Source organism: Mus caroli, chromosome 6, assembly GCF_900094665.2.
Source record: "Mus caroli chromosome 6, CAROLI_EIJ_v1.1, whole genome shotgun sequence".
NCBI lineage: Eukaryota > Metazoa > Chordata > Mammalia > Rodentia > Muridae > Mus > Mus caroli.
This window is the reverse complement of record NC_034575.1, coordinates 22,136,527-22,156,451: the sequence shown is the minus strand read 5'-3', so window position 1 is coordinate 22,156,451 and position 19,925 is coordinate 22,136,527. Positions and strand designations below refer to the sequence as shown.

The 19,925-nt window shown below is 36.8% G+C and overlaps 1 protein-coding gene across 8 annotated transcripts in view; it reads left to right on the top strand.

The window, feature by feature from the left end:
* Window positions 1–13,492, top strand: part of Grm8 (glutamate metabotropic receptor 8) — an 835,456-nt gene extending 821,964 nt beyond the window's left edge. For 4 of the 8 annotated variants that reach the window (XM_029478896.1, XM_029478897.1, XM_029478895.1 and 1 more), the window contains exons 10-11: window positions 2,160–2,406; window positions 12,923–13,492. In XM_029478896.1, coding sequence (XP_029334756.1) covers window positions 2,160–2,406; window positions 12,923–12,972 — 297 coding nt within the window. In that variant the 3' untranslated portion in view covers window positions 12,973–13,492. Of the gene's footprint in view, window positions 1–2,159; window positions 2,462–12,922 lie in introns of all 8 variants that reach the window. The other 4 variants (XM_029478898.1, XM_021164358.2, XM_029478901.1 and 1 more) reach the window with 2 other exon arrangements.
* The last annotated feature ends 6,433 nt before the right edge of the window (window positions 13,493–19,925 follow it).

Sequence of the window (19,925 nt, the reverse complement as noted above, 5' to 3'; positions counted from 1 at the left end):
CACAAACACACAGAGAGAGAGAGAGAGAGAGAGAGAGAGAGAAGTGTGGGATGGTGCTAGAATTCAAACTTAGGTTTGCTGGTGCTAGAATTTAAACTTAGGTTTGCTGGGACATGTTCCTTTCCAGGTTGTACCTGACCATTGTGTGGAAGTCAATGTGTGAACTTGAATCAGCTAGACATATCCACAACCAATATTCAAGAGAAAAATGCATGCAAGAAGTCTACTTGTGTATAGTCCTCTTTCTTCACTTATACAGTCTAGGATCCCCTGTGTAGGGAATGGTGCTACCTATATTAGGCTGGTTCTTCCCACATCAATTAACAATATAACAACAATCCTCTAGAGATTTGGCAACACACCACTCTGATTGTCATGGTCTGTCATTGAGACTTGCATACCAGGTGATTCTAGATTGTGCCAATTTGACAATTCAAACTAACCATCACATACTGCTTAGATTAATGTTGTATATAGTTTACAAAATTAACTAATTAAGATACATTTAAAAGTCTACAATCCAGTCTGTGAGTTTATATAATTTCAAAGTTGCTTGAGCTCTACATTCTCCTTGTTTTTAGTTTGAATTAACTCAATAGAATCTAACTTAAGCAATCCTAATAATGATTATCAATTCAAGTGGTTTTAGAATATTTGTGGGTATAGTTTGAACTTTGCCATGTTCTTTGTATGCTTGCCCCCTTCTTTATGATCCTTTGTAAGTATTCTTTGAAAACTTCATACAAGTATACAATGTATTTTTATGATATCCACCAACTACTTCTTCCTTGAGGCCCCCAGACACATTACCTTCCCAATCTCTCGCCCCTTATCTTTTTCTCTATTTGCCATAAGAGCATCAATCTTATATTATTGATATGCAACAAGGAATCAATACAGAGAAATAATTTTCAAAACATGCTGCTGAGACTCCACTGCTAAATCTTGTATCTGTCATCTGAGAGTAGGAACTATTTCTTTTACTTAAATACATATTTATTATATTTTAAATGTGTGCGTTTTTCTTGCATCTATATCTCTGTACCACATGGGTTCCCAATGCCCATGGAAATCCATGAAGGGTGTTGAATCTCCTGGAACTGAAGTCATGGGTGGTTGTGATTTATTATATATGCTAAGAATTGACCTTGGATCTTTCTCAAGAGCTAAAAGTTTTCTTAACCACTCAAAACCTTTAACTTATTTCCTCTCAAACTCCTAGAAGGAGATCCTTCACATTTTGTTTAAAATCTTATATTTATATTGATGTGATATAAATAATGAGAAATCCCAGAATGTATTCATTAGATAGACTATTAAATAAAACCACGCCCCCTTATCATGTTTGTGATATTTTTTTAACCAGTTTTGGTGGTTAAAACTAACCAGTACCTCCAGAGCTCCCAGGGACTAAACCACCAAAGAGTACACATGGTGGGACTCATGGCTCCAGCTGCATATGTAGCAGAGATGGCCTAGTCTGTCATCAATGAGAGGAGAGGCCCTTGGTCTTGTGAAGGCTCTATGCCCCAGGGTAGGGGAATGCCAGGGTCAGGAAGCAGGTGTGGGTGGGTTGGGGAGCAGGGGGAGGGGGAAAAGTATAGGGAGTTTTTGGAGGGGAAACCAATAAAAGGGACAACATTTGAAATGTAAATAAAGTATATATCTAACAAAAAAATACATAATGATATGAGAGCAATGATGTTGCAGAAGCAATGTGTATCATGATAATCTAGATGCTGTACTGTCTCTGTCTTCACTACATGCAATATATTCTTTGCTTAAGTATTGTGACAATCATCTGGGCAACTGGTACCTTTGCAAGAAGACAATGTAGTGCAACATATTAGTCTCTTGTCAGATAGTATTTTGTCCCCTTCCTTATGTAGTTTATCATCTAAAAAGAAACATAAGCTCCACCCCTTCTCAATTTGTTTTAAGGAGTAAGGATTTTAAAGTACAAATTCACTCATCTTTACTAGTAGTTTGTCATAATGAAAGCTTGACTGCAGTCAAGGGTAATTTCAGTAAATATTCTCCAATGTAGCTATAGGAGAGAAACTGAAATAATTTTAGAAAATAGTGTGTTATTTGCTTTATTTTCTTCTAGTCAGACTTAATAACCACGAATCTTTTTCTTTTTCTTTTCCTCTCCGCAGATGTACATCCAGACAACAACACTCACTGTCTCCATGAGTTTAAGTGCTTCAGTGTCTCTGGGAATGCTCTATATGCCCAAAGTTTATATTATAATTTTTCATCCAGAGCAGAACGTTCAAAAACGCAAGAGAAGCTTCAAGGCTGTGGTCACGGCCGCTACCATGCAAAGCAAACTGATCCAAAAGGGAAATGACAGACCAAACGGCGAGGTGAAAAGTGAACTCTGTGAGAGTCTTGAGACCAACAGTAAGTCATCTGTAGACTTTCAGATGGTCAAGAGCGGGAGCACTTCCTAATAGATGTACGTTGAACATTCTTCTACTAGTCTTGGGAACTATGCTACACAGTTCTGTGATTATAATTGCACACACACCCTGAGACTATAACAACAGTCAGAACCATTGGATGAGAGCTAAATGATCCATCCCATAATTAGCCTCCAAATGATGACACCATTGCATACACTAGCAAGAGTTTGCTGAAAGGACCCTGATACAGCTGTCTCTTATGAGACTAGGCCAGGGCCTAGCAAACACATGAGTGGATGCTCACAGTCAGCTATTGGATGGATCACAGGGCCCCCAATGGAGGAGCTAGACAAAGTATCCAAAGAGCTAAAGAGATCTGCAACCCTGTAGGGGCAACAACATTATGAACTAACCAGTACCCCNCTCTTGACTCTAGCTGCATATGTATCAAAAGATGGCCTAGTCGGCCATCACTGGAAAGAGAGGCCCATTGGACTTGCAAACTTTATATGCCCTAGTACAGGGGAATGCCAGGGCCAAAAAGTGTGAATGGGTGGGTAGGAGAGTGAGGGGGGAGGGTATGGGGGACTTTTGGGCTAGCATTGGAAATGTAATTGAGGAAAATACGTAATAAAAAATATTAAAAAAAAACAAAAACAAAAAAACAAACAAACAAAATAACCCAAATAAGTTGTTTCCAGCACAGAAACTTCCCACCTGAGGTGTCTAACAAAGTACTGCAGTGTAGCTCCTCCTTTGAAGAATCACACAGCTTGGCATTAGGGATGCTGTTTCATTTACAAATGCGATTTCTGAAACTTTAGGAATTAATCTACAATATCTGTTGTTTCACTATTGGTCTCTTTTTGTGACTTCTAAAGGGATTCTTGGGGAAGGAGGTACTCCAGACCTTGCACAATTAAATGCCCAGTTGTTTGGTTTCGGGAAAATGAGAGAAGAGTTTGTTAACATGTGGAGTGGAGTCATGAGAAGCACTTGGTTCCCCAAGATCCTTTCTTCTTTTGAATTTCCTTCATTTTTTTTTGCTTGAATATGTTAATTTCAAATAAGCCTTGAAGGCCTTCTGACCCTGAAGACAGAATCCTTTGGATCACTTTCTTCATCTATATTTCTTTGCTCTGTAGTTGACCCAGAATCATCATATGGTAACATTTGCCTTGCAGGATAATCTGGAAAATTTTAAATTAACAGTTAAGGTTTTCTTGATATCCATAAAAGAAGGTAATCAGGTTGGATATTGGTATTGTAAAGATTTAGAAAGTAGACTATAATAAAGATTTTATTTATATCACCTGGTTGTATAAACAAATTAAGTAGAAATAAATTAAAGCTCAAGTTCTTACTCTGGAATGGCTCTCAGTTTTTTGTTAATGAAATAATAATGGTTTATATTAATTAAATATAAGCATTTTTGTTAGTGTTACACATCTGTAATCCTAGAAGTTGGGAGTGCGAGGCAAGAGTATTGTGAATCTGTGGCTTGGGCTATATTATAAGATCCTATAGGAGAGAAATAAGAATATCCAAGAGCAAAAAATACTCCCTTCCTCCCAGAATCTTTTAGCAGGGTCTTTTCTCTGCTTGGTTTTCTTTTGACATTGTCTTAAATAGGGTTTCTGTTTCTGTGAAGAGCTACTAAGACCATGGAAACTTTTATAAGGACACATTTAATCCTGGCTGGCTTACAGTTCAGAGGTTTAGTCCATTCTTATCACACCAAGTAGCATGGCAGTATGCAGCTAGACATAGTGCTGGAGAGAGGTGAGAATTCTACATCCTAAATCTGTAGGCAACAAGCAGAGAGAATGAGCTACCACAACTGGCTTGAGAATCTGAAACCTCAAAGACTTTCCCAGTGGCATATTTTCACCAACAGGGCCACACCTCCTAATAGTGCCCCTCCCTATGTGCCTATGTAGGCCCTTTTCATTCAAACTACCACAGACATTAAATACAAAACAAGATTAAGTATTGGTTTTGTTTGGCTTAATTACTAAAGAAATGTCCAGTTTCCACTGGGTTGACAAAGATTTCTCTGAGTTAAGCTATCTAGATATCTATGAACATTGCATATTGCAATGTCTATGCATAGAGATAGTCTCAGATATATTGACATGCAGAGTAAGCTTATTTGGTTATGGGCTAGTGAGGTAGCAGAGTGGCCAAAGGCATTTGCCACTGTCTGACAATCTGAAGTGTATCCTGGGACCCACTTAGTGTTAAGAGAGAGAACCAAAGCCCATAAGTTGTATAGTTGTATGTTGACATACACTCAGAGGCACACACACACACATACACACACACACACACACACACACATTATAGAAAGAACCTAATAAATTAAAAATAAAATTAAAGGCTTAATGACTTACACCATCCTCAGAAGCCATCCTGACTCCCGGAAGATTATCTAGTAAAAATGTCAGTCATGTTTCTATAAAGAAACCTGTCACAACTCCACAAATAATTCTCACATAGACACCATTCTTTCAAAAGCAGCCTTGTGAATGAATGTGCAAGAACTGATTTCAGTAGCGCATACATTTGATCACCTCTCATGATAGATAAACACTTTACCAACAACAGGACTATTAGCAGCGTGCTAGTGATTTGGGGGCAGAGCTTTTTTGTTGTCCAACTTGAAAGCATCAGTATAGGGATTTTAAACCTTTGCAGATGCCAGTAAGCTGCTCTTGGCACTATGCATTTGCAATGCTGGCACTGGAAGCATGAATCACCATAGATTGTTTGACCCGTGTTTTTGTGGCAGTCCAGAAAAAAAACATAATGGGGTTTCAAATGGAAACAACTAGCATTTTGGTGGAATAAATACCAATTATCTCAAGCCCACCTAAGAAACAAATGGGAGGAAAAAAATCAAAATCTTTTCCCACGCCCTTGAAGAGCAAATAGTTTCCCCTAAAAGTAAAATATCTATTGTCAATGAATACGGGTCTTATATTGTTAAATAAATCTCAAACACTGGCTATTCCCTTGTTATTTTCTGTGGATGCTAAAGTGGAAATTATATAATCAGAGGACATATTTCTATGACTTCTCTAGAATAAATAAAAGAAAGATTAAATATATGAAGGCTTAAGAGGGTAAGCTTATTATATTCTGGAAGAGGTAAAGTTCCCGTTTTGAAGGTAAAATTATAAAACAGGCACCAACAGATACAAGAAGATTGAACTAATCCCATGCATCCTATCAGATCATCACAGAATAAAGCTGGTATTCAATAGCAGCAAAAACAACAAAATGCCCACATACACGTGGAAGCTGAACAATGCCCTCCTCATTGATAACTTGGTCAAGGAAGAAATAAAGATATTAAAGACTTTTATAATTTAATGAAAATGAAGACACGACGTGTCCAATCTTACAGGACACAATGAAAGCAGTGCTAAGAGAAAAACTCATAGCTATGAGTGCCTTAAAAAAAAAAAAACCTGAAGAGAGCTTACACTAGCAGCTTAAGAGTACACCTGAAATTTCTAGAACAAAAAGAAGCAAATTCACCCAAGAGGAGTAGATGGCAGCAAATAATCAAACTCAGAGCTGAAATCAACCAAGTAGAGACAAAAAGAACTTATACAAAGAATAAACCAAACTAGGAGTTGGTTCTTTGAGAAAATCAACAAGATAGATGAATCCTTAGCCAGACTAACCAGAGGGTAAGAGACTGTATCCAAATTAACAAAATCAGAAATGGAAAGGGAGATATAACAACAGAAACTAAGAAAATTGAAAAAAATCACAGCTCGTACTTCAAAGGCTTCAACAAAACTGAAAAATCTGGATGAAATGAACAATTTTCTATACAGATACCAAATACCAAAATTAAATCAGAATCAGAGAAACCATCTAAAAAGTTCCACAACCCCATAAGAACAACAATATCAACCAACCAGACCCACCAGAGCTTTCAGGAAACAGACCAACAACCAGAGTACACATGGAGCAACCTATGGCTCTGGCCACATATATGGCAGAGAATGGCCTTGTTGGACATCAGTGGGAGGAGTGACCCTTGGGTCTGAGGATGTTCGATACTCCAGGATAGGGTAACACCAGGGTGGGAAGGCAGGAATGGGTGGGTGGGTGGGTGGGTTTGGAGCACCCTTACAGAGGCAGGGGACAGGGTATAGGATAGGGGGTTTCTGAAGAAAAGAATTGGAAAGGGGAAAACATTTGAAATGTAAATGAAGAAAATATCCAATGGAAAAGACAAACAATCAAAAAAAAAAAAAGAAAAAGAAAACAAGTATCTCAATGTAATAAAGCTGGTACAGCTATAGAGAGAATTCTCAAAAGGGGATATTCAAATGGCTGAGAAGCACTTATATGTTCAGCATCCCTAGCCAACAGGAAAATGCAAATCAAAACCACCTTGAGATTTCATCTTAAACCTGTCAGAATGGCCAAGATCAATAAGACAAATGATAGCTGATGCTGACAGGAATATGGAGTAAGGAACACTCAATCTTTGATGGTGGGAGTGCAAACTTCTTCATCCACTATGGAAATCAGTGTGGTTGTTCAAAGGAAGATGGGAATCTATCTACCTCAAGATCCAGCTATACCACTCTTAGGCATATACCCAAAGGATGCTTCATTCTACCACAGAGACACTTGCACAACAGTGATAATTGCTGCTCTATTCTTAACAGCCAGAAATTGAAAACAACTTAGATATGGCAATGGGTGAATATATAAAGAAAGTATAGTACATTCACACAATGGAATATCACTCCACTGCTAAAAAAAAAAATAAAAAACACAATGAAATGGAAGGTAAAATTAGAAAAAAATACGTGAAAACAATGAGAATTACTGCCTATTGGGCTATTGTTAACACAGGAGTATTTGAAAATAAGTAAAGAATAACTATTACTTTGGTATACACACCTTTGTTTTAGAATAGGCAGTATCTTGGTAACTGTGACTACGAATCTGTTGCTGGAATTGTTGATTATGACTAAATAATGAGTTATCCAGATACGCATATATATGCAATTCATTATAATATTTATTATATTTATGTATGCATGTGTATGTATACATGTATTTGTATGTATGTTTGTGTGAGTGAGTGCTATCTGTGTGTAAGGGTAACTGTAGCATTCAGAAGAATGCTTCTTAGATGATGGAGATGAACCCATAGGTGTTTTTCAGCTGCCTGACATGGGTACTTGAAACCAAGCTCAGGTCCTGTGAAAGAGCGGTGCATGTTCTTAAGTAATAAGCAATCTCTCCAAGCCCAGAAGATTCATTTTAGAAGTGAGTTGTGGATCCCACTGCAGACTTCCTTGTCATATGCTTAAAGTTTCAGAACTTTTCATAATAATTTTAAGGAATTGTGAAGTTAGAAAGCCAACTCATTTCCTGACTTTGCATAACACTGCGTTCTTTCTGTAACCAAAGCCTGTTATTTCAGAACAGAGAGGGGGGTTAAAAGCAAGTTTGTATGTGCAAGTGCAAGAGTTTTCAGCACTACCTAGTCACCATTCTATTTCTTCTTAGGTTTCTAGGATATACTGATTAATGAAAATGCAGCAGTGGCTGTTCCTTTAGTCTACTAGTGCAGTAAGGAAGTTTATCATTGCTCTGGTTTTCAAAGGTGTATACACATGTATACACATGAACTTTGTCAAAAACAGTTCCCATGTTAGTTCATCTGCATGTTTTTAATCCATTTTGATCTATGATAATTCTAAAATAATGAGTCATGAAAATTATCTATCATTCATAATCATCCCTTTTAGTTGCTTAATTTATATTTTCCTTTCTGATTTTTTTCTCTCATAATGTTCCTTCATTATGTAGTCCCTTCCCTTTACCCATCTAGTCCCACCCCCCCGACTCCCCCACATACTTCCTTTCCCCTCTGGATCTGCTCCCCCACTTTCTGTTTCTCATTATAAAGCAGTCTTCTTAGTAATAATAAGGTAAAATTGGGATATAATAAAATAATAGATAAAAGCATGAAACAGAAATTAACATATTAGAATTGGAGAAAACAAACAGAATGGGAAAAGTCTTAAAAAGACACACAAGAAACAGCTATCAATGCAGAGACTTACTCCTTTCCACATTCAAATACTCAAGATATTATTCACAGACCACATTAAGCTCAAGAAGAAGGAAGACCAAATTGTGGATGCTTCAGTCCTTCTTAGAAGGGAAACAAAATACTCACAGGAGCAAATATGGAGATAAAGTATAGAGCAGAGACTGAAGGAAAGGCCATCCAGAGACAGTCCCCCCTGGGGATCTACCCCATATACAGTTATCAAACCCAGACACTATTGTGGATGCCAAGAAATGCATGCTGACAGGAACCTGATATGGTTGTCTCCTGAGAGGCTCTGCCTGACAAATACAGAGGCAAATGTTAGCAGCCAACCATTGGACTGAGCATGGGGTGCCCCATAGTGGAGTTAGAGAAAGGATTGAAAGAGTTGAAGGAGTTTGCAACCGCATAGGAAGAACAACAATATCAACCAACCACACCCCGCAGAGCTCCCAGGTACTAAACCATCAGCCAAGGAGTACTCATGGCTCCAGCTGCATTTGTAGCAGATGATGGCTTTGTCAGGCAACAATGGGAGGAGGGGTCCTTAGTCCTATGAAGATTAGATAGTTGCCCCAGTGTAGGGGAGTCAAGGGCAGGGAGGTGGGAGTGGGTGGGTGAGTGGAAGAACACCCTCATAGAAGCAGGGAGAGGGAGAATGGGTTAGGATGTTTTGGGGAGGGTAGCGAACCAGGAAAGGGAATAACATTTGAAATGTAAATAAAGAAAATATTCAATAATAAAAGAAAGAAATAGCTAAACTGGAAATCATAATAATATGTAAAAGACCTGTGGCATAAAAACAGAAAATATCAAAAACATATAAATAAATATACATATAAATATAAATATAAATAAATGCAAACATAAATAAAATAGGCTAGAAAAATAAGGTAAGACTACACAAAACTATTCAAACACAAAATACCAGTAAAATAATTTCCAATGACATTCATCTGGACTCATAGATCACTACTTGCTCAGTCATCATCAGAAATGCCTCCTTCTGCAGCAAATGGGAACAAACATAGTGAACCCTTCCTGAAATTATACAGAAAGTTAGAGACCTTGGAACCTTCAGCCCCAAACCGGATGTCTTCATCAAATCTCTCCCAGGCAATTGACGAAAAGGATATAGAAGATGTGTAAAAGACACAGGTGATGGAGGACACCAAGGAAACAAGGCCCTCTAAATGAACATGATCAATGCATAGATGAATGCACAGAGACTGTAGCAGCATGCCTAGGTCCTACACAGGTTTGCACCAGGTGGGATGCTAGAGCTGAAAGGAGAAGTGGGCACATGCCGCATCCTTAACCCAGAAATAATCTCCAATTGATAACAACTTGCAAATAAAAATTTGCTTTCTTCCATCCCATGGACTCTTTATTTTAAACTGTTTATATCTTACTTGTATGTTTTTTTGTTTTTTTTTTTTTCTGAGACAGGGTTTCTCTGTATAGCCCTGGCTGTCCTGGAACACACTTTGTAGACCAGGCTTGCCTCAAACTCAGAAATCCGCCTGCCTCTGCCTCCCAAATGCTGGGATTAAAGGCGTGCGCCACCACTGTCCGGCTTGTATGTTTATACTTTCAGGACTGGTTATTCAATATTGTGTAACCCATGAGAGTACTCTCTGTGGGATGACTAGTTCTGCCTTCAGCATTCAGGATTTGTTAGCTGCCTATAATTTTCTGTCTGTGACTAGGGTCTGGTGAGATTCACCCATCCAGTTTAGCATGTCTGGTCCTGTTACCGTTCTTGCCTGAGCCTCTTCCTTTTTGCTGTGTACACATTTAATAATTATTTCCTACACTTCCAGACATTTCTGACAATATGGAATAGTGCAAAAATCTCAGCGACCATTTTACTAGTCCATTACAGCATATTTTCTTCATCACAATTCCAAATAATTAACAGCAAATCTATCAGAAACCGAATAAATATTCCTTTCTGTCTTCTTAGATCTAGAAGCACAAAATGTAAAATGCATTATATGATTCAGAACATGAAAATGGAAGTGAACCAATATAAAAGCATTGTGCCTCACTTTGTATACACACACACACAAACACACACACACACATATGCACCCACACACATGCACACATGCACACACACACACATGCATGCACACACACACACACACACACACATTGAGAAACACACACACACTGAGAAACACACAGTGATATATAGAGAGACATATTCAGAGGAACACATAAAGGGGTATACACATAAACACATGATCTCTTTGTGTACACACACACACACACATGCTCCCATGCTCATGTGCGAACACACAAATAGAAAGAGGGGTGGGGGACACAATAGTGTTTTTTCCTAACTAAAATTTATTCTCCAAAAATATTCTCTATATCCTTTTATAGCTTTTAATTAGTGGTGAGACTAAGGAGAATAAATTTGCTTAATTTTCATTCATTTTGTAAAAAAAAAAAAATTAATGTATAGCTGGAATCAAATTCACTTCTTTCCAGTATGCCATGATAATAATCAAGTGTGACCAGTGAAGATAAATTCATGAGTGACCTAGTTCGAACATGTACTTAGTATTACTAATTAAATAAAAGTTATTAAAGCCATGTATAATTAGCACTTACTTGGACTGGGTTCATTTCAGTGATACATTTAGCATGATTTTGTTCTCTGTAATCTGGATAGGTCGATTACCAGTCTTAAGAATGACAGAGAGATAAGTCTGATTATCAATTATATACAAAAAATGGCTTTATGGTTTCTAGAAGTACTCAATGTACACAACTTTAATAAATTATTTAAGTGTTTTCACTCTGAATTAAATTAATGCACTGAAATACATGTGTCAGTTTTTAAATGCAATTATTCTAGTATTAATCTTTTTTAAAATAATAACATATTCATTTTATCAGTTCCATTCCTCTAGAGAACAGTGACTAGTTTTAATCTTAAAGGAGGTAATAATTTTGAACATTTTCAAACACTAGTTGAATGTTTGAATTTTGCAGTTATTTGTAATTAGTCTGCTTTTTTTCTGGAAGTGTCAGCATGAGTGTAAATTCAACACAATATTCTGTTGTTCACATCTTTTTAATAGGCTTACACCAATGACGATTGTTTTATAGTAAGTTGATAGCAGATGAGTTAAATATGAATTTTATCCATTGAGATTTTATTTTCATGTATCCCTCAGTTAAAACTTTTAAAAACCCACAAATATCTATTGGCTGTGTCAATATTTAGTGCAGAATGGTATATACTTGAGATTTTTGACATGTTAATCTAAAGTCTGAGAGTACTGTTAATTTTTAAATGGAATATAAATATTGCCAAGGTACTGATTATCAGATTTCTGAAGTGAATACAATCGTTCATTTAGTCTGGTAGACTTTTTTCATGCCTACTTTGTGGAATATTGGTGTGTTTTTAATGATGTGTATGAAAATTAAATTTGTAAAGGCAACATGTAAATAATGTTTCTCTAAAGTTTTCTAATGATTAGAAGTTATTTGCGATCTCTATTCTTTTATAGATTTTAATTAGTGGTGAGATTAAGGAGCATAAATTTGCTTAATTTTTATTCATTTTGTAAAACTAGAATTTAATTTAAAGTTTTTTTTTAATATTCACTTTTCTGTCATACACTGGACTAGGAACTTTTGAGGATTAGCACTTTTGCTGAATATCTTATTTGATTTATAATGCATGGTTTAAAATACTAAGTAATGTATTTAAAAACTACAATATCGGGGCTCCATCCCATAATCAGCCTCCAAACGCTGACACCATTGCATACACTAGCAAGATTTTGCTGAAAGGACCCTGATATAGCTGTCTCTTGTGAGGCTATGCTGGGGCCGAGCAAACACAGAAGTAGATGCTCACAGTCAGCTATTGGATAAATCACAGGGCCCCCAATGGAGGAGCTAGAGAAAGTACCCAAGGAGCTAAAGGGACCTGCAACCCTATAGGTGGAACTACAATATGAACTAACCAGTACCCAGTACCACCCGGAGCTCGTGTCTCTAGCTACATATGTATCAGAAGATGGCCTAGTGGGCCATCAGTGGAAAGAGAGGCCCATTGGTCTTGCAAACTTTATAAGCCTCAGTACAGGGGAACACCAGGGCCAAGAAGTGGGAGTGGGTGGGTAGGGGAGGGGTGGGGGGAGGGCATGGGGGACTTTTGGGATAGCATTGGAAATGTAAATGAAGAAAATACCTAATTAAAAAAATAACTAAAGGACTGAGGAGCATTGTAGAATCATAAAATTATATTTATAAATAAAAGTAATGAATATATACCCTGCAAAAAAAAACTACAATATCATCACACAGCTATAGCAGAATTTGAATTTTGAAATTATATTAACAAAATGGTTATTATATTATAATAACTTGTCTTAATTTTTCTTAACAGCTTCTTCTACCAAGACAACATACATCAGCTACAGTAATCATTCAATCTGAACAGGGAGATGGCACCATCTGAAGGAAGGTGCTGTGTGTTCTTAAATACTGAACATGAGACTGCCAAAACGTACTCTGGGAGATCTCCATAGACTACAATCAATCAGATCAATAGTCTTGTAAGGAACAAAAATTAGCCATGAGCCAAAAGTATCAATATTGAGGAGCAAAGAAGCCCATTTTTATACAATACAACCAATGAGTGTCAAGCTAAAGTATTGCTTACTTGTGAGCAGTTAAAAAAAATCTCAAACGGAAAACTAATGTTAGCTTGTGGAAAAAAATGCTGTTGAAATAAACCATGTCTGATGTTATTCTTGTAAGTATTTTTCTGTGATTGTGAGAACTCCTGTTCCTGTCCCACACTGTTCAACTTGTATAAGCCTCTGAGTCTGTTTCTTGTAATGGCTGACTGGATTGAAGCCCTGGGTTGTGCTACAAAATAAATGCAATGATTGACGCATGCAATTTTTATACAAATAATTTATTTCTAATAATAAAGGAATGTTTTGCAAATGTTGAGCGTTGTTTCGTTCCAGTTTTAAACCAGGGACACCCCCTCTTTCCAGCTGACACTCCGCTGTTGCTACACCCTTGTCTGGCACCTGTTGATACTACCTCCTTCAGGAACATGGGTTTGGATTGTTTGTGTTTACAAAAAGACTTTTATTGTTCTATAAAAAGGTATCACTTGTATAAGATTTTTGTAAATAATTTTGATTCATGTAATAGAGTTTCATAGCAACTACCCCTATGAAGAATCAAGTTGTAGCTTGGTATAAGTTTCCTCAAGTTATAATTGACCATTAAGCTTTACCTTGGAAAATATATTATGAAAATTGTCATGGAAAAATATATCACCATATGACGAGATTGCTCCATATAAATTCTAATTCATTTGCATACCAAAGTACTCCCTGCTATGTGATACTAACCTTTTCTCACCTGGGCTCAGAAGTCACAAAATCAGCAGAGTAATGGGCCTTACCAAGGTCATTCTTCAAAACTCTGAATTAGCATATTTATTCCCTTGGCATCATTAAGGAAACCACAGTTCAGATAACATGTCAATGAGTTCTTATTTTCCAAATGAAAACATTCGTTGCTTCATAAAGCAATATCATTAAAGAGAGAGAAAACAGGAAACCTCTCCGGTGCTAATAAACCACGCTAGGGCAGAGAAAAAGAATCTGTTAGCAGCTTTCAAATCTCTGATCATTTTTTTGTCCTGAGTTTCTCTATTACCTGCAATCCCAGACATCTATCAAATCAATGGGTCTCTACAACCGTTTTGTTAGTAAATGTTCTCTATGCTGAGTTAGCTTAGATGGCTCATTGCTTTCCTTATAGATATAAAGAGCCATTCCTGTAGCTTCAGCCAAGATATTAACTTTATTTAATTGATAAGGTTCATGTAGCATTATGAAAAGTCTTCTTGTACATAGAGTCTTTTTCTGTACCCCCTAGAAGACAGATGGCAATGGACAGAAGGAAATGCTTATCTTCTGGCTTTATGTTGAGTTTCTCCAAAGAGTATTTGTTCTTTGCAGATAACATTTTAACAAAAATAAAAGTATCATTCTTCAATATCTGAACTAGGGAAAACAAAACTTTACAATCTATATCCAGCTCTGGGTTTGTTTTCTAGATAAGACTTGAACTGAGACAAGTAAATCCAACATTGTATGTTTATATTATTGTACCATGTGGCTCAAGACTGTTAGAGATGTCGAAATGTTTTCATTTTAAATTGGCCAGTCTTTTCATACTGAAGACTTGGATGATTCATTACATGGTTTTATTTGGTTTTAACAAATATACATGCTTAATTCTTGTATTTCATATTTTATTCACAGGGAAATAATCAAGAACGTTTCGTATATTAGTTGACACTAATTAGGGAGGATTTCTGTGACAGGGTGACAGAAAGCAAACTTGGCTCTCAGGGCAACTGGAAGGATTTATTATTATCACTGTAATATTTTAGAAAATACGAAACATGACTCACATCATTTAAAACTGCTATTATTATAAATTTACTAATGGATTCTTTTACCTAAGTTTATTTTTATAAATAGCTGACACACAGTTGGTTTTATATGAAGTCTGGTTTAACTCATAGTGGAGTGCTTAGTAGTGCTAATGCATTTGTGTAGCCTATATTCTTCTCTAACATTGCTCCATTAGAAAAGCGTCTCCTGTAAAACTTGTCGTCCTCCCTAGCAGGGGTCAAAACCTTTCAGCACCTACTTACAGTAGAAACTCGAGGATTCTACCCTCCACTATGGTATTTTTTTCTTAAAGATTTTTCTGTGAGCTCAGAAGGAGTTATAGGCTGGGACAGTGGTAGCATCTTTGAGCAGGATTTAGCATGTGTTTGGTAGTGGTCCATAAGACCTGTGATTTAAAATGAACTGCCTGTGTCCCATAGATAAGCAAATGCAAAGCTGCACACACACACAAAAAAATACAGTATTATATTCTTTCGAATTGACCTTGTGTTTTATTCTGGACAAGAAATGTCACATCTAATCTCAGCATGCCAGAGGGAATGCTAAAAAAGTAGCTTCAAGTAATATTCAGCAAATGTCACTTGTAGACAATGAGAGATGTATTAGTGTGACCTTGGGCCAAGTCTGACCTGAGTTAAAGAAAAATTAGCTTATGATAGGGAATACTAGAGGCTTAAATCAATGATAGTATGCCACAAACTAATTCTATTTTTTTAAGTAATTTAAACACGAGGATAACCATTAAGATATGAACAGGCATTGAAAGGCTAATTTAATTTATTATGTTGTTTTAATCTTTACAAAAATTAACATTTAAACTTAACAATATTTTACCTTTTATGTTTCAGTTACATAATTCCTAACCAGAAACATATTTTTTTTGTTTTTTTTCTGCCTTTAACTCAGTAATCTATGTATTTACCTCTATTTTTGATACCAGAAATAATAATTTTCTAATATATACTATGCAACATTTATGTTTTGTTCAGACTGTGGGTAGAAGTGATATCTTAAACTTTTTATGCACTCGTTACTTTTCTCATTTAATTTATTGAATTGTATTTGATATTATTTAATAGTATTTTCTTCCATTTTCCAGAGTGAGATACCAAAGATAACAGTGAGGTTGCTAGGGAGGATAAAGGAAAGTAATTCAGATCACATCACACTTTAATCCTGAGGAAATATTATCTGAAGTGTTTCTTTTTGCCTCTATGGTTGTCATTTAATGATAATAAAAGTAATGAAATAAAAACAGACCTCAGTCAGAAGAAAGATAACTTAAAGAGAGACTTATATTCAATAATCTTCAGAAAGGTATCATATACTGAGATAAAGAGAAAACACAGGTTACAATTTGATTTTAAACTACATCCAGTGCTGTATTATTGTATTGTTTTCTTCAGCATAATCTTCAGTAGTGGTAAACCTCACTATCACATTGTTTTCTTTTCATTTAGGACTCTAAATTATTCATAAATTTTCTCCATTTTGAACTCTCTATTATTAATATAAAGTTTCACAATATATTTGACTTACATTTCTTCTTTCCAAGGAATAAAGATGAGTAAAAATAACATTTGCCAACTTAATATGGTTTTGTGTTTGCCTACTGTTAAATGGTTTGAAAAACAAAGCTGACTTTATTGATATAATTATAACTTGCCATTCTTTAAATTATTATTTCATTTGTTTTTGAGATTATAATATAACTGAATTATTTTTCCTCCCATTTCTTTCTTCCAAAAATACCCATATATCCCTTCTTACTCTTTTTAAAATTCATGACTTCTTTTTTATACCTTAATTCTTGTTACATGCATATGAATACACATAAATATATATGTTTATGTACATTCCTACATATATATTTAATATCAATGTATTGTTTGCAGTTGTGAAGTAAGCACATGTAATTACTCATGGATCAAACCCTATTAGGTAAATTCAATACATCTTGGAATGGTTTTGAAAGCCAGTGGAACATATTAGAGTGTGTTTTAAAAACTTACAACGAAAGGTAAATGAACAAGTCAAACATTTTATTTACTTCATTACCTTGTAAAGGAATTGAAGAGTTGTCAAAACTAGTGTAAAAGTATTTGAGACAACACTAGTGGGTATTTATCTTATGAAATTACTGCTAAGACAAGTGAGAGAGCCTTCGATCTGGTATCTGATAGGCCATAGTCACTGAGATCACTTAGTCCATTGGACAGATGATTTTGGATTTGTACTTGGATGAAATTTCCTAGTAAAATCCTCTATCTGATGAAGCAGCTGTGTTGGAAGAAGTTCCAGCACAGGCCAGCACCAGAGGAAGAAGTTCCAGCACAGGGTCCCCAATGAAGGAGCTAGAGAAAGGAACCAAGGATCTGAAGGGGTTTGTAGCCCCATAGGAGGAACAACAATATGAACTAACTAGTATCTCCAGAGCTCCCTGGGACTAAACCACCAACCAAAGAAAACACGTGGTGGGACTCATGGCTCTACCTGCATATGTAGCAGAGGCTGGTCTAATCAATCGTCCATGGGAAGACAGGCCCTTGGTTCTGTAAAGGTTCTATGCCCCAGTATAGTGGACTGTCAGGAGAGGAAGCAGGAGTGGGTGGGTTGGTGAGCAGGGAAAGAGGGGAAGAGATAGGGGGTTTTGGAGGGGAAACTAGGAAACAAGGTAACATTTGAAATATAAATAAAGAAAATATCTAATAAAAGAAAAAAGAAAAAAAATGAGTGAAGAATAGAAGCCAAGTTTGTAATAAACCTTTCTTCTTTACTTTGGCTATGCAGAACAGGGCGATAATGGTGGATAGAAAAGCCTGAAGCTCCATTTTCCTTTATTTAAATTTATATTTATTTATTTACATCCGAAATGATGTCTCCGCTCTTCCCCCTTCCCTGACACCCTCTCTTCTTCCCCCATTTACCTTCTCCTTTGAATGGGTAAGGATCTTCTGGGTATCCTCACACCCTGGTGCATCTTCTTCCACTGAGGCCAGACAATGGAGCCTGGTTGGGGAATAGATAACATAGTCAGGCTACAGCTTTAGGGAGAGCCTCCACTCCACTTGTTGAATGGCCCACATGGAGACTGAGCTGCTGCTCATATGCTATATATGTGTTGGGGGCCTTCTTCCAGCCAGTGTATGTTCTTTGGTTGGTGGCTCAGTCTCTGATAGCTCCCAATGGTTCAGGATAGTTGACTCCATTGGTCCTCCTGTAGGGTTCCCATGCCCTCGAGGGCCTTCAAATCTTCCCCCACCCCCCAGCTCTTTCATTACAGTCCCTGACTTCTGTACAATATTTGGCTTTGAGTTTCTGCACCTATTTCAGTCAACTGCTGGGCAGAACCTCTCAGAGGACAGTTATACTAGGCTCCTATCTGCAAGCATAAGAAACTATCATTTATAGTGTCAGGGTTTGTTATTTGTCCATGGGATGGATTTCTAGCTGGGTCCGTAATTGTTTGGCCAGTCCTTCAGTCTCTGATCCATCTTTGTTCCCTCATTTATTTGAGACAGGACCAATTTTGGGTCGAACGTTTTGTGGGTGGGTTGGTGTGCTTTTTCTTTTACTGGGGGTTTTGCCTGGATATAGGAGAAGGCCACTTCAGGTTCCATGTCCCCACTTTTAGCCCCTAGGCAAAGGTAACCCATATTGATTCTTGGGAGCCTCCCCCATCTCATGTCTCTGGGACTTCTTAGGGATTCCCTGAACCCCCATCCATCCTGGGAAGCTGCAGATTTCCATTCATTCTCCTGTCTCTTCGGATATCTCTCTTGTTTCTTAACACTTGATTCTATCTACCACATTCCCTTCCGGCTCCTTCTCTTACCTGCTTTTCTTCCTGCCTTCCCTTATTATTTTGATCTCCCTTCTAAGTGTGATTCAAATATATTCATTTGGGTCTTCTTGTTTACTTTCTTTGGGTCTGTGAGGTGTATCCTGGGTATTCTTTGCTTTATGGCTAGTATCCACTGATCAATGAGTACATTCCATGCGTGTCCTTTTGGGTCTAGGTTACTTCACTCAGGATGATATTTTCTAGTTCTATCCCTTGCCTGAAACATTCATAATTTCATTATTTTAATAGCTGAATAGTATTCCATTGTGTAAATGAACTACCATTTCTGTATCCATTCTTCAGTTGAATCTGGGTTATTTCTAGTTTCTGCTATTATAAATAAAACTGCTATGAACATAGTGTAGCATGTGTTCTTGTGATATGGTTGATCATCTTTTGGATATATGCCCAGGAGTGATATAGCTGGGTCTTGAGGAAGAACTCATCCAAATTTTCTGAGAAACTGCCAGATTGATTTCCTGAGTGGATGTAGAAATTTCCAATGCCCCCCAGGAATGGAAGACTGTTCCTCTTTCTCCACATCCTTGCCAGCATCTGCTGTCAACTGAGTTTTTGAACTTAGTGATTCTGATTGGTATAAGGTAGAATCTCAGGGTTGTATAGATTTGCATTTCCCTGATGACTAATGATGTTGAACATTTCTGTAAGTGCTTCTTAGCAATTCCAGATTCCTCTGTTGAGAAATTTATAGACCTTGAAAGAGCAGTTCTCAACTTCATATGGAAAAAAAAGCCTCAGATAGCCAAAACAATCCTGAACAATAAAACTCACGTCTGGAGGAATCACCATTCCTGACTTTAAGCTGAACTATAGCACAACAGTGATAAAAACTGTGTGGTATTGGTATAGAAACAGACAAGATAATCAATGGAATAGAATGGAAGACCCAGAAATAAATTCACATACATATGGACACTTGAATTTTTACAAAAAAAGCCAAAACCATACAATGGAAAAAAGAAAGCATCTTCAACAAATAGTGCTGGTCTAACTGGAGGTATGCATGTAGAAGTATGCAAAAAGATTCATATTTATCACCCTGGACAAAACTAAAATTCAAGTAGATCAAGGGCTTC